At 32.0% G+C, this 14,214-nt stretch overlaps 1 protein-coding gene across 1 annotated transcript in view; it reads left to right on the top strand.

The window, feature by feature from the left end:
- The first annotated feature begins 11,852 nt into the window (after positions 1-11,852).
- Positions 11,853-14,214, top strand: part of LOC113517572 (T-box transcription factor mls-1-like) — a 48,809-nt gene continuing 46,447 nt past the window's right edge. The window contains exon 1 of the mRNA XM_026902281.3: positions 11,853-12,157. Within this exon, the coding sequence (XP_026758082.1) occupies positions 12,076-12,157 (82 nt within the window). The 5' untranslated portion in view covers positions 11,853-12,075. The remainder of the gene's footprint in view (positions 12,158-14,214) is intronic.

Below are 14,214 nucleotides of genomic sequence, written 5' to 3'. Positions count from 1 at the left end.
ATCAAACGAAAGATTTGATGAAAATTTGGTAACTTAGACTTATATCCACAAGTAGAGAAATATATATGGGACGCTGTGGCGTAACCAGAATTGTTTCTTTTTTTATTAACTGTTAAACTTACTATAGTTTGCAAAGAAGCTCCTACGACATCTAAAAAAAGATAGAACATTTTTATGGATGAAAATAGATAGCCGTTGCTGTCGGTATACGCTAGTAGGGATGGTAGGTAAGCATGATGTCTAATCAATTTTTTTTTTAATGGATGATAATGAAATGGTAATCCTGCCTGCGCTATCGGTATACACTGGCGGTGCACCAATGATTAGTGAGGATGTAAACGCAGGTCAGTTAGACCATTGTGACTAATTCAACGATAAATTTATCACGATAATTTTCAGGGGAATCCGCATGGAGGTCGGCCCGATAGAATATATTGATAGCAATAGGGACTAACCTTCCCATTACTAACAATCCCTTCCCTCCTGTCTGGTCAATTAGCCAATTGTAGTTTTTTTCACTGTATGATAGTTAATTGATTGAATTTTGTGAAATAGGTCTATTACCATATCATATTTTCAAAACACTTTTAGTGTGAGAATTGAAATTAGGTCTACATTTTTTTTAGGTTTGTTACCCAGTTTAGGAAATATTTCAGATATCTCCAAAAGAAGCAGGTAATAAAATTGCAGTGTACACACAATAGCGTTTTCCATTCCAGTTGTACAAGTTTTATAATTATGCTCACCTTTGCAGATGCTGCAACGCTCAGGTCGACATTGTGGCGCCAACCTCCAATATCCAGATATTCAGGTAATACAGATGCAGCAAAAGTAATTGTCACGGTTAGAGTTGGCTGTAACACATATCCATGAGTCAAGGTATTTTTTCTTAAAATTCTTTTAATAGCAATAATTTTCTTAGAACTCGATATCATAGTATATATTTTTTTATTAGATATATTTGTAGGTACATTTCTAATAACGCCTGTAACTTCTGTTGAAGAAGCAGGAATACTGGCCTTAAAATGGTAGTGCCTGCACTATTGGTAGGTATAAATTGACAGGGCACCAGTGAAAGCTGATAGGTGAGGATGAAACAGATCAATTGGCTCTTTGTGACAAATTCAACAATTATTATCAATTCCCAGGGGAGAATTAATAATAATTGTTAAATTTACCAGAGGGAGACTTTATACAAAGATCGACTGCTTGGGTACCTCTGTCCCATTCGTGTTTTAACTGTGAAGCAGTTGTGTTTGCATGGCTGTGTTTCGGTTTGAAGGGTGGGATATGGCGTGAATTTACTGGGTACAGAGGAATAAAATCTGAGTCCTCAGGAATGGCAACGCATGGGGGGTATCATGAGCGAAACAGTATACTCTGTTATGTGCATGGTACTGCTCATGTCTATAGGCGACGGTTACCACTTTCCATCAGGTGGGCCGTCAGCTTGTTTGCCATTCTAAATTGTATATAAAAAAAAAGAACCGCATGGAAATCGACTTGATAGGCATTGATTGTCAGCAATGGGTTAATAATACTCCATCTCTAACAACCTCTTTTTCTTCAAAATTGCCTAGTGTTACTATGCTAGTATACTGTATATCATAATTAATTCCTGAGGAATTCACCATGATGGGCTAACTGGCCTGTTTTCATTCTCATCTATCACCCTTCACTGGTGCTCCGCCAGCGTATCCCGTTAGCGCAGACGCGGTTACCATTCCATTTTCACCCATCAAAAAAAGCCTAAATGCAGTTGCTAACTCGTCTACCAAGCGTAACAACTTCTGGTAAAATACTTCTTATAGAAGAAGCTTATGAATGATTGAATGAATACTTTATTTGCATTATAAAATATAGGGAATAAACGAGACAATTAACAAACACAACGATACAATTGTATAAGTACAGTAATACAGTTGTATAAATACAATAAGGCGATCTTATTGCTGAGAGCAATCTTTTCAAGACAATCAATGTTCAGCAGTAGCCGATACAATATTTAAAAAAAAAAATTACTTATAAACTTATACTTTGTGTTTTAAAATTAATGGAGGAAAAGTGTCAAAAAATATATCAAACATAACATAAAAAAAAAAAAAACAAATATAAAAGTACAAAAAAAAAGAAAAAGAATATAGAAACCCGGCTGGTCAAATAAACATATAAGTAATAACATTAGGTACCTATGTTATATTAAGTAGTAACATATGGTATGTATGTAAATATATTTTAAAAAAATTAAAAAATCTGGACTTCACTAGAACTTTACAAACATTAAATCAGCCTTCATCAGTTTACTAATAATACCAATTTATAGATCTATTAAATTTATACAAATTCGGCAAAGATGAAACAGAAATATATGGAGATGATAATCAATTTTGAGTAATCTCTTAAACCGACATTATATAAAAAAATATATTTATTAATCTACCATTTATGTATTGCGGTATCAATTATGTACAAAAACGAGTTTACGTGTCATCAAACGACGCGGTGATTACCTCCCACGAACACCGGCGTAGCTCGTCTTTGTAGCCACACCCAGTTGACCTCTCGATGCGTGCAGTATTATTTATTGAGGCCGTTCAATCTGTATCGATTTCTCAATGGTTCAATAATCAGACTGATAGTTGATCGATCAACGAGTCGAAACAATTTCTTGTAAGTAGGTAGGTAAATAAATAGTACCTTATTATTTAGTATAGCTATTTGTATTATCCCGAATTCAAATTCAAATCATCTTTATTAAAATAGACTTCTTTACAAGCAGTTTTAAATTGTTTTTTTTTTTTAAATCTACTGCACGTTTCGGAAAGTTGTTATCTGCTAAGAAGAGCCCGCAAGAAACTCAATAGTTACTCTTTTAAATCTCTGTTAGCATTATGTATATTTATTTAAATGTACTATGTCTAAAATTACATGGTCATGCGTGATCCATTAACACCATGTACATTTGTCATTCAAGTAATTATTTAATGTGTAGGTAATAAGCTTTGTTCAATAAATGTTTCTATTAACAGTTTTAAACTTATTAAAAGGTAGATCTAAAATATCCTTCGACACTTAATATAACATTTCATTTTTTTATGAAGTAAATAGATATATACTAAACGTCAATTTTAGAGGGTGGGGATTATTAGCTTCCCACCTATAATAGTAATTATAGGTGTAGTAATAGTAATATGCCTAATAACCCCATTGTTAGCAATATACCCTATCAGGTAGACCTCCACTCGTTTCCGTTAACAATTAAAACAATTGTATTTAATTTTTATTCAATTTATTACAACAGGTTAACTGATCTGCTTTCATCGTGACTTGTCATCTCTCACTGGTGTCCGCCAGCGAATTCCAATAGTGCAAGCAGGGATACCATTCCATTTTCACCTATTAAAAAAATTCAATGTCACAATTGTCTAAGAACGAAATTGAACAAGATTCCAAATACATCCTTGTTAAAAAAGTCCATGCTCATCTTATGAACTCATTACAACAATAGTAGCTAGTCACAATTTTTATATTTTATTTATTTATATATTATTTATATTTTATATATTTATGTAGTTGTACATATATTCCTTCATTTTAATTAAGTATGTGTATCTTTATATTATTTATGTATATATTACATATTTATTGTGTATTGTGTATACATTATTAGCTTTTATGTTATCTTTACCCATTCCAATAATGAAGTACCATGTTCGTAATTCACTGTTCATCCCAAAGATTGACTTGTAAAGTATGCTACTAGCATTAAGTCTATCTTTTGTACCATGTTTTCTTTTGGTCAATAAATATCTCAATAAAAATAAAATATCACAATTCCCCTTTTTTGTGAACCTACGCGAATTATGAATAGATTTTTAATATATTTTTACACCTAATCGATAGGGTTTATTCCTGTGTTGAACACGTATTTATTTTGTTTTTGAAATACAAAAATATGGATATTTTTTAGGTAAGGATCTACTAGTAGGTAAAGTTGTGCTCACGCTTTTATGCATCCACGTATATGTTTACTTTATTAAAATAAAATATGTACATAGAAATTAGACGTTGTTCGTTGTGTGTCACTTTAGTAGAGGTGGACCGATTTGGCTGACTCTCAAATGACCTATTTGGAATTCCAGGAGAAAAATTTAAATTTGGACAAAACATTGTCTATCGGGTCAACTAGTAAGAAGATAAAAATGCACATATTTATAGATACTTACTTTCTTTTGCATTCTTGTTATAATTTGTTTTGTAATTTGTCGAAAATACGGCTTCCCCATAAAGGGGAGTTTTGCTAGTAGTTGCCATGGCAGGCGGATTGACAACCACATTTAGTCTTTAGTGATATTTTAAGTGAAACGCTGCAGTCCATCTCTTGATCATTGAATTCTGTTAGTAGCGGAAAAAAGAGGTGGTCTATTCTATGTCTGGACAATACATAGCTGGATAACCAGAGGGAGAATTGTACAAAAGTCGTTTGCTTGGGTACTTCTGTCCCATTCGTGTTTCAACCATAAAGCAGTTATGTTTACATGGCTGTGTTTCGGTTTGAAAGGTGGGATATGGTGTGAATTTACAGGATACAGAGGTATAACACCTGAGTCTTCAGGAATGGCAACGCATGGGAAGTATCATGGGCGAAACAGTATAGTCTGTTATGTCCATGGTACTGCTCATGTCTATAGGCGACGGTTGCAACTGTCCATCAGGTGGGCCGTCAACTTGTTTGCCATTCTAAGTTGTATAAAAAAAAAACATATATCTAGTTTTGGTTAGATACAGTAAAATATATTTAAATATTGTGTACGTAGATAAGTACGTAACTGTTTATTGTCTCTTGTTCAACATGATTGCGTACCGATCAGATTTATGACGTTATACTGACCTGACCTTTGAATAATTATGGTTACTTAAAATTAGATATAGATTACCTGCATTAAATTAAGATCGTTAGAGGTTGATTTATAGGTACCTACAGGCAGTTATAAAATATAAATTATAAGCCGTATCTATGGTTAATATGATCTTGTAATTTCATTTTGATCGTTGTTTCTCAACGGGAGGTTCACAATTTTATAGAGAGTTCGCATTCGGTATTATTTCTTCGATCTATATTATGTAGAGGCTGGAAAGACAGAATCTATTACTCGTAAAATAGTATTTAGGGAATTTTACAAGAGAGCCAAAGAAAATGAAACGAAATAGTTGATGGATGAATGAATGAGAAAAAACTTAATGTGACTTCTTACTATTTTTGATATATTTTACATGAAATCAATAGAAAATATTAATTAGAAGAGTATAAATCAAAGAAAGTTCTGCGTTTACATATTTCGTGACTTGGCTTGGCTTAGTTTTTGATGTAAAAACCAGTGTTAGACAATTATGAAGATAAAGTAAGTACTTTATTATTTTAGTATTTTTATTTTATATATTTTATTTGTTTCACTGTTTTTTTACTTATATTCCTGACGCACATATGTGTTTATTTGCTGTTACAAACTTTATTTTATCAGACTGTAAGAGCGGATTACAACACTTAATTCATTGTGCATCGGGAAAAAGAGGAATTCCTGTTGCTTACAAAATTTTAGAACACATTCATAAATTAAACTAAAGTAAAATTAATCTATTATTTCCATGTCTAGGTAGTAGAAATTAGATAAAATTCTAGTATTCTAGTATAGAAAGTAGATAAAATTCTATTTAAGAAATCAGTTCAGGATACGATAAGGCTAATATACCTAAAGGAGGTAAAAGTACTAGGAAATACAATAATTACACTAAACTCACAACATGCACCACATCACGCCGCTACAGACACACACATACATATAGAGCGATGAAGCATAAAATTAATATATATGTAATATATGTGTGTATGCATATTTGTATATACACATGCAATAAAAGGGGTTGGGGTCCCAGTTTCTATTTTCCAAAGGTTTTTGCGACGGGTTGTCTGAAAAAACCGGCAAATTTGCGAGAACAAAGTATATAATAAAATAATAATAACAAAAACGTGAGCTACGATTTCATACAGCAGAAGTATGTCGTTTAATGGAATGTGTTTCGCGTAAAATTAATGTATATAATATAATAAGGTAGTCCTAATGGCTGACATGTTGGTATAATGTAACAGTTGAATTATTTACTCATTAACTTGTAGGTGCGAATATGGGTTATTAGCATTAGATACAATTTAGTAAAATATTTATGGTAATTAATGACAATGTAATAAACTAAATATTTTTTTTTAATATATAAATAGTTAAGACTTTAGTAGAAATTTTAAATCATATATACCAACAATATATTTTTTTTTATCCAACTTAGAATGGCAAACAAGCTGACGGCCCACCTAATGGTGACAACCGTCGCCTATAGACATGAGCAGTACCATAGACATAACAGAGTATACTGTTTAACCCATGATACTCCCCACGCATTGCCATTCCTGAGGACTCAGGTGTTATTCCTCTGTACCCTATAAATTCATTGCCATATCCCATCCTTTAAACTGAAATACAGTATTTAAACACAACTTTTTCACCGTAGAAACACGAATGGGACAGAGGTGACAAAGCAAACAACTTTTGTACAAATTCTCCCTCTGGTAAATTGTATTATGTACAATAAATATTTTACAAACAATTCAATATTGATACAAACAAAAATGACATAAGTACCTACATTTAATACGCTTAATTACCTATCTACTTATAATAAATATTTCCCTTGACATTAAGCAACCTTTATTATAATGTCCCGCGATTAGATCACTGGTAATGAGTAAGTAAGCGAATGCCAAGACAATTCTAGAGATAGTAACAGCAATGATAACCTGATAACAAGGCGTTTGGTAGCCAGAAGTCACTGTCAGACGGAGTGACGTGGCCACCATACATGCCAATGCTATGTTGTGATGGTCAATCCATATGCTGATAAAAACAGCAAGTGATTAGTGTGCAGTGCTAAGAACAAGGATTAGATACAGTATCAATGAATAGTGCAATTTGAGTCAACTCTAGATACGTACCTGTTCTTAACATAGATTAAGTATAGTAGCTACGGTATCTAAATGAGAAATATTTCTGTGTAATAACAGAATAAAAGGGCAATGTGTCACGACACCTATTTTAACATTTTTGCAGTATCTTGTAAGTAGATATCTAATTTGTACAGATTGGTTTTGTACAACAAAAAAATGTTCTACATATATGGCAGTGAAATACATTACCGAATGAATACAGAAATTTGACAGACAAAATATTTGATAAGAAAATTTACAATTAACTCTCCGAGGAATGATTTTATTCATTTGAAGACTATTTTAATGTAAAATTTTAAGAATAAGTTCCTAATTTAAATTTTTACATAGTACACGGTTGAACATAGAGATACTGATTAATAACCTGTATTTTAATAAACTAATAGTATTCAGTCAAATAAGGTTATCATTCATTCATTCATTTATTCACATAAAAAGGGCGTAATAGGGTTCTTTAAGGGTTGGTAAAGCGTGCATGATATACCTCGTGTTACAGGCATCCACAGGTTACGGTAACCCCATTTACTATCTGACGGGCCGTATACTTGTTTACCATAATAGTAGTATAAAAAAAGAGTATATTCCTTTTTAAAAGGCCGGCAACACACCTGCAATGCCGCTGGTGTTGTGGGTGATCATGGGCGGCGGTAGTCACTTACCATCAGGTGAGCCGCATGCTCGTTTGCCCCCTGCGTTATAAAAAAAAGAATCTCAGGTATTAATGGTCGGAGTTCCCAATCAAAGGAGATTTGATGAAAATTTAAATACAAGCACAATTATGTGTTGACAAAATTCCAAAGTAAAAATACTTCCAATCTTGACTACATCTATTTAATACATTCTAAATAGCCATATTTCTGTTCTTTCTTTTATGCAATTTAAAATGGCAAACAAGTTGACGGTCCACATAATGATATGCATTGTCAGTCACACGGTTCCCTAGTGTGATGCCATTACTAAGAACTATGGATTTACTTTTTATTCTTTATTGTAACCAAAAAATGTGTTATCAGAATAATAATTGAACATAATAATGCACAAGGGCGAGCTTATCACTAAAGGAGATTTCTTCCAGCAGACCCAATATGAGATAAACTGACAGTTTATTCATAGTTACAGGCATACACGTGTACCAGTCGACTTAAATGTTGAAGTTAAAAATAAATAAATAAAATAGCTATCCAATTGAAAACATCGATAAATAGATATATGTTACATATAATACACAAATTACATATAATTTTACGCACAAAGGCCCAACTGAGAGACTAAGAGCGGAAAATAGAGTCTAATTTACATTTACAAAATAGGTATATATTATTTTCCATAAGTACTGTATAAGTTTACCTATTGCCATATATCGTCCTACATACAAGCACTAATGCGTTTCGACAGAAATACGAATGGAACAGCAGTATCCAAGCAGACGAATTACGACGACGACGACGTATATAAAATTACTCTAAAAACACTTGATATGAATTTTCATAAAATCAAATTTCAAAAGAATTTAAAGATTTTTTTAACAGTTTAATTTAGAGTTGAGTGTCGACTTCGACGGTCGGTCATAAAACTGAAAAAGAAATCTCTTTGTAATATGGATAAAATCATATTACGCCGACCCCAAATGATTGGGATAAGAGTAGGAAGATGATGATGAGTTTCAAAAGAGATCCATTTAGAGGTCGACCTGATTGGATATATTACTATTTAATAAGAGGACCGTATTATTAATAATCCTTATCCCCCCCCCCCCCACGCTGAGGATTAGATATCTATTGTTAAAGTGAATATTTTATTATATAAACTATGTATAAACAACGGGGAAGTTTAATATTAAATATATTTACTATTAAAATTAAATTATAGATCAGATTTTACTAATAGTTGTTACTTATAACTCGTCTAGTTAACATGTACAATGATGTCGTAATGAACGATTTTAAGTCTAAACTACAAAATTAATGGATCGATTTGCGACATTTAAACAAAATTAAGTACAAAGTGGCGTTAATTGAGTGAAATAACTATTATTTTTATTAACTAGTTTTTCCTAAGTTAAAAAGATTTATATTGGAGTAAAGGGAGTAAAGGGAGTACCTAAAGGATGGAGAAAGTCAGTCAGGGATAGAGAGAAATGGAAGCAGTTGGGGGAGGCCTATGCCGACAAACAACCTGATCAACACAATGGTTGCTAGTAAGCTAGTTAGTAATAAGTAGTATGTAAGATTAAAATTGTGGCCAGCGAATAAAGGCTTTATTATTATTATTATTACAAAGGGAGTAATATGCATATCATGTGGTTCCGACATTACTTAATGAGCCACCCCTTTCTTTCTCATGGGTGTCGTAAGAGGCGACTAATGGTAGCGGAATTAAACAAAATAATTCTATTCAAATAATCAGTGATATGGATTTCCGCAAGATAACACTTAGTTCAATAAAATGTTATCACTAAAAGTGATCTCTTCTCTAAGTTCTATCTTTCGTTATCTACTCGTTTCTCTAGTTCATCATCCATCCTGTGTATGTCATCACTTTATCAATATGTCGTTTCAAACTACACTTTGCTACCAAATTGCAGTCTCTGTTTTAGCGACCAGTCCATTATCACTTTAATTTATAAATCCCTGCGATTTCTGTAATGGCGATTCGATATTTCAATTCCCTCAAGCAATTTGAAACATTATCCTTTTCATAACTCGTTGAGCGATTTTTCTTATTTCATGACAGGTAAGATTTTTTTTTACAACACAGGGGGCAAACGAGCATGCGGCTCACCTGATGGTAAGTGACCACCGCCGCCCATAGTCACCCACAACACCTACGGCATTGCAGGTGTGCTGCCGGCTTTTTAAAAAGGAATATGCTCTTTTCTTGAAGGTTATGTTGTCGTATCGGTTCGATGCATTGGTTACATTTTATTGGCTAGACTGTTTGTGAATAAAATTCTAGTACTTTATATTGTTTTATTTATTTATAGCATCACCAACATGAGATACAGCGAAGTATGTCAATACAATATTCTAGTAAATTAGATGTAACTGTTCTTACATTTAGAGGCAACCACAGAAAGCTTTGTACTCGTATTGAGACATATTAAAATGAAATTAAATAATTAAATGTTATTAAATTAATAAAGATATTAACGATATCAACAAATGATGAAAATTATTATTAAACTATTTCAAATGCATTTAGCTTAATTATAAATAAATAAAATATAATATAAATAAAATATAATATAAATAAAATAAAATTATAGGTATATTTTATTTCAAGTGCCTAGTGCTATCTAATTTCAAAAACTCTCCTCACAATAACATCATGTCATGCATCGTGTCCTAAAGGACAGCTGAATAACATTATAAATGAATAAAAACTCTTTATTTTCCTCTACAAAAAAAATTACACAGATTATAAAGAATAACAATATGTACATCTACACAAAAAAATATAGTAATTAATTATATAAACTTAATTAGATAAAAGTAATGCTTACAACAATGGGCACCATTTCAGTACTTTTCTTTTACTTTTAATAATTTTTGTTTGGTGTAAAATATTTTATTGTAATTAAATAGATATAGAATAAAGAAATAAATAAATATTTTTTTTCTTTCCATTTATTTTACTTACAACATTCCCGTTCACTTAAATCGATGTTCACGACTATAAAGGAAATTAGAGATTACATAGGTTTTTTATTTTAATTTCAGTACATTTTTCTTTCTGCCCTTCATACGCTTTCTGTTTTTACCTAATGGTTAGTTGATGGAGAATGCCATATGGCATTAAGCTCGCCACTTGTACAAAGTTTTATTGTGCAATAAAGAATAAATAAATAAATAAATAGAATGATTATCTACATCATCATTATATCAGCCGTTAATTGTCCATTGCTGAACATAGGCCTGCCCCATAAAGGAGGCTTTTGCCAGTAGTTCCTACGCTTGACAGGTAGGTTAAAGGTAGTTAGGCTTTAGTGGCGTTTTATTTATTTATTTCTTATTGCATTCCATAATATAATTAGTAGGTAACATTTCAACTTCAATTATGGACCCTGTTGGGTACAACAAGTACGAAAGAAGAGGACAACACTTTTTTCAATTTAGAAATAGTCTAAGGATCTGTTACAATATTATCCAGTATTTGAAGTTGTATCACAATAGGTACGTATTTTCTTATTATTATTCATTATTTAAGTATTGATGTGTATCTATTCATATCGTAATTGTTATTAGTATTATATAGTTATTTAATATATTCTGTAGTTTATAATCATTCATATTCATATTGTAAAATTAATTAATAAATAGTTTAATAATAAAATTTCATAGTTTAATAATTTAAGTGCGACGCTGCCGTTCATCTTTCGACCATTAAGTTCCCTTAGTCTCTTTTCTTTACAGACATTAGTATTAAACTGAAAAGATTAGACAACGTTCCATGTTCACACTTGTGTACTTCGATGAATATAGAGCATAGTGGCGTGATAGAATAACAATACGACATACAACCCACCTGCACTATAGCGATAGTATTCATGCTAATAAGTACGATGTTCCATCTATAAAAACAATGGGCATCATCGATACCTGCGCCTACGCACGAACTGGAATGTCAATCGTAACAAAATCCGATCACCTGTCATAGCCACGAAGGCGGGCGGAAAGTTTGGGGAAAGCGCAGTCGGATGCGCAGGCTTCTCTTCACTCCGCCATTAGCTGAGAACCGGCCAATGGAATGCGAGGGGCGTGGTCGTGCGCACGCGCCGCCCGCGACACTAAGACGATTCAGTATAAACGCAGCCGTCGTATTATCGTCACGTCAACACTTGCCTTATTTCGTATGTTCCTAATTATGAACTTTTTGTACGAGTGTAAATGTAAATTTTGTTTTGTCTGAAGTGTTTTTATTTAAATGCAGTACCCGTTCGGACTTGTAAAAATGTTATTGTGAAGTGACACTGACTGTGGTTCCAGTATTTGTTTTGTGTGACTCTTCGTTTTGTTGGCATGATGATGATGGACCAAGCTCACTTTGGAGAATATTTGCTGAGACAACAGATGTTACATGCAGCGTCCCTTAGCGGATTGCGTAAGTTTATTAATAACGTATCAACCTAATTAGTAATAACGTACTTTCTTATATTAAATACTAACATAATGAAAATAGCATTACTAAGTAAAATTATTGTTTGATCCTGGCATAGAATGGGCCATTTGTTTCTTTCCCATGGGTGTCATAAGGGAGGCGAGGGCGACTAAGGGAGGGCGAGGGATAGGCAGCAGCATCCCTCTTAAAATATTTTTTAAAACTTAACTGCGGTTGCTAGTACGCCTGCCAAGTGTGGCAACTACTGGCAAACCCCCAAGACAGAGGCGTATGTTCAACAGTGGATAGTGAAAGTCTAATATGATAAGGTAAAATTAATAGTTTTAAAAATGTAAATGGTAAAATTAATAATTATATTTAGAGAAAATTGAAGTGATCTGGATGGATCTTGCCAAAAATTGAAATATTTTTCCTTATGTAAGTACTAACTATGCCTGTAATAAAGGACCGTTTTTTTTATACACACCTAATACCAAAAATAATTACCAATAATAATAAATAAGTAACTTAAACATTTTTAATAAAAAAAATAACAATATCTGATTAAATATCCCAAAAAATAGGTTAAAAAATTAAAATATAAAATTTAAGTCATTTTTTTATAAATCGAATACGCGTTGATGTCTTTTCTATAACTAATCGTACTGAGTATTAAAAATAATTACTTAGTACTCGGTGAATTTTTTCGAAATTAAATAATACATTCTTTATATAGTATTCTTTATGATATCTTATTATTATATTCCTTCTATTCAATAATGCAACCACCTACTTATTTCTCGGTTTGCCCAATAGTTGACTAATAGAGAACACCGTCTGGTGCATCACTGTGCATTACAATTTAAATAAATAAATATCTTATTATTTATGTAATTGGGCTGTAAAAATAGGCATACGGCCTGCCTGATGATACTATTTATATATTGTCTAAAGCACATTTTCATGGTCTATTCATATGTAACTTAGAAGCGAGATAATCATAAGTTATGGAATGTGAAACCTACTTAAGGATAGACTAATGTTGTTTTATAATAGTAATAAATTTTTAAAATAATTTATTTTTCACGTATAATTAAAGATTAAACTGAACCTACTAATAAATCTACTAAGTATAGTATTATAAGTATGTACTTTTAATTCAAATTATTGTAATTTAATTTCTATTCTAAATATTTATGCCTGTCCACAATGCACACACGACTATATGTGTTAAAAATGTATTATATACCTGCATTACATTACCACATAATCAAGAAGTAAAACAGTGCTAATTCATTTAAAACACATTTAATAAATATAATAGACAACCTAAAGGCATTTAAAAACACGTAATAATTAACTTATACAAACTATATTTATATATATTTCCCGTGACATATTATTATAAAGATTGTCTGTAAGAGATTGCCCTAGCGATAAGACCGCCTTTTGTACCTTTATGTGTATATTTCAATCTGTATTTACGTTACTGTATTTCACTTCAATTGTTCAATTGTCATTTTATATTTTTGTTTATGCTGCAATAAAGAGTTAAATAATAAATATATAAGTATAATAGATTTAAATATAATACATATATATTTTTAACAATCACACACACTGCTTCTAATAAAATGCGCTTTAAATTTATGTGCGTTAAAATACAATTCTTTATACGCAAAATACAAAGGAAAAACCCGATGTAAACCATTAGCATTGGGATTTTCAAATACCCATTTATAATATAATAATCTGTATTACATTAAACCAGTTAATCTCAAAGAACTACTTAGTGGTTTTGTTATGTTTGAAAGTGGCAGTAGTAATAAGGGATGGTAGATGAGAATGAAGTGCGCACACGCATGAAGATGATTGAGATGCTGTTCCAGCTGTGAACGTTAAACCAGTGCATACGGTAGCGACATTGTATCTATCGATATATTCGAGTGCTATTTATTTAAAGGGCAGGTCATGATCTACCTATCGTAATGAATTCACCTGTATATAACAGCAATAGCTGCCAGAGCGAAAGGGGCCGCGTGAAGGTCGATCTGATAGTG

The sequence above is a fragment of the Galleria mellonella genome, unplaced genomic scaffold (genome assembly GCF_026898425.1).
Source record: "Galleria mellonella isolate WM207_F2 unplaced genomic scaffold, CSIRO_AGI_GalMel_v1 utg78, whole genome shotgun sequence".
Classification (NCBI taxonomy): Eukaryota; Metazoa; Arthropoda; class Insecta; order Lepidoptera; family Pyralidae; genus Galleria; species Galleria mellonella.
This window is presented reverse-complemented; position numbering and strand designations above follow the sequence as displayed.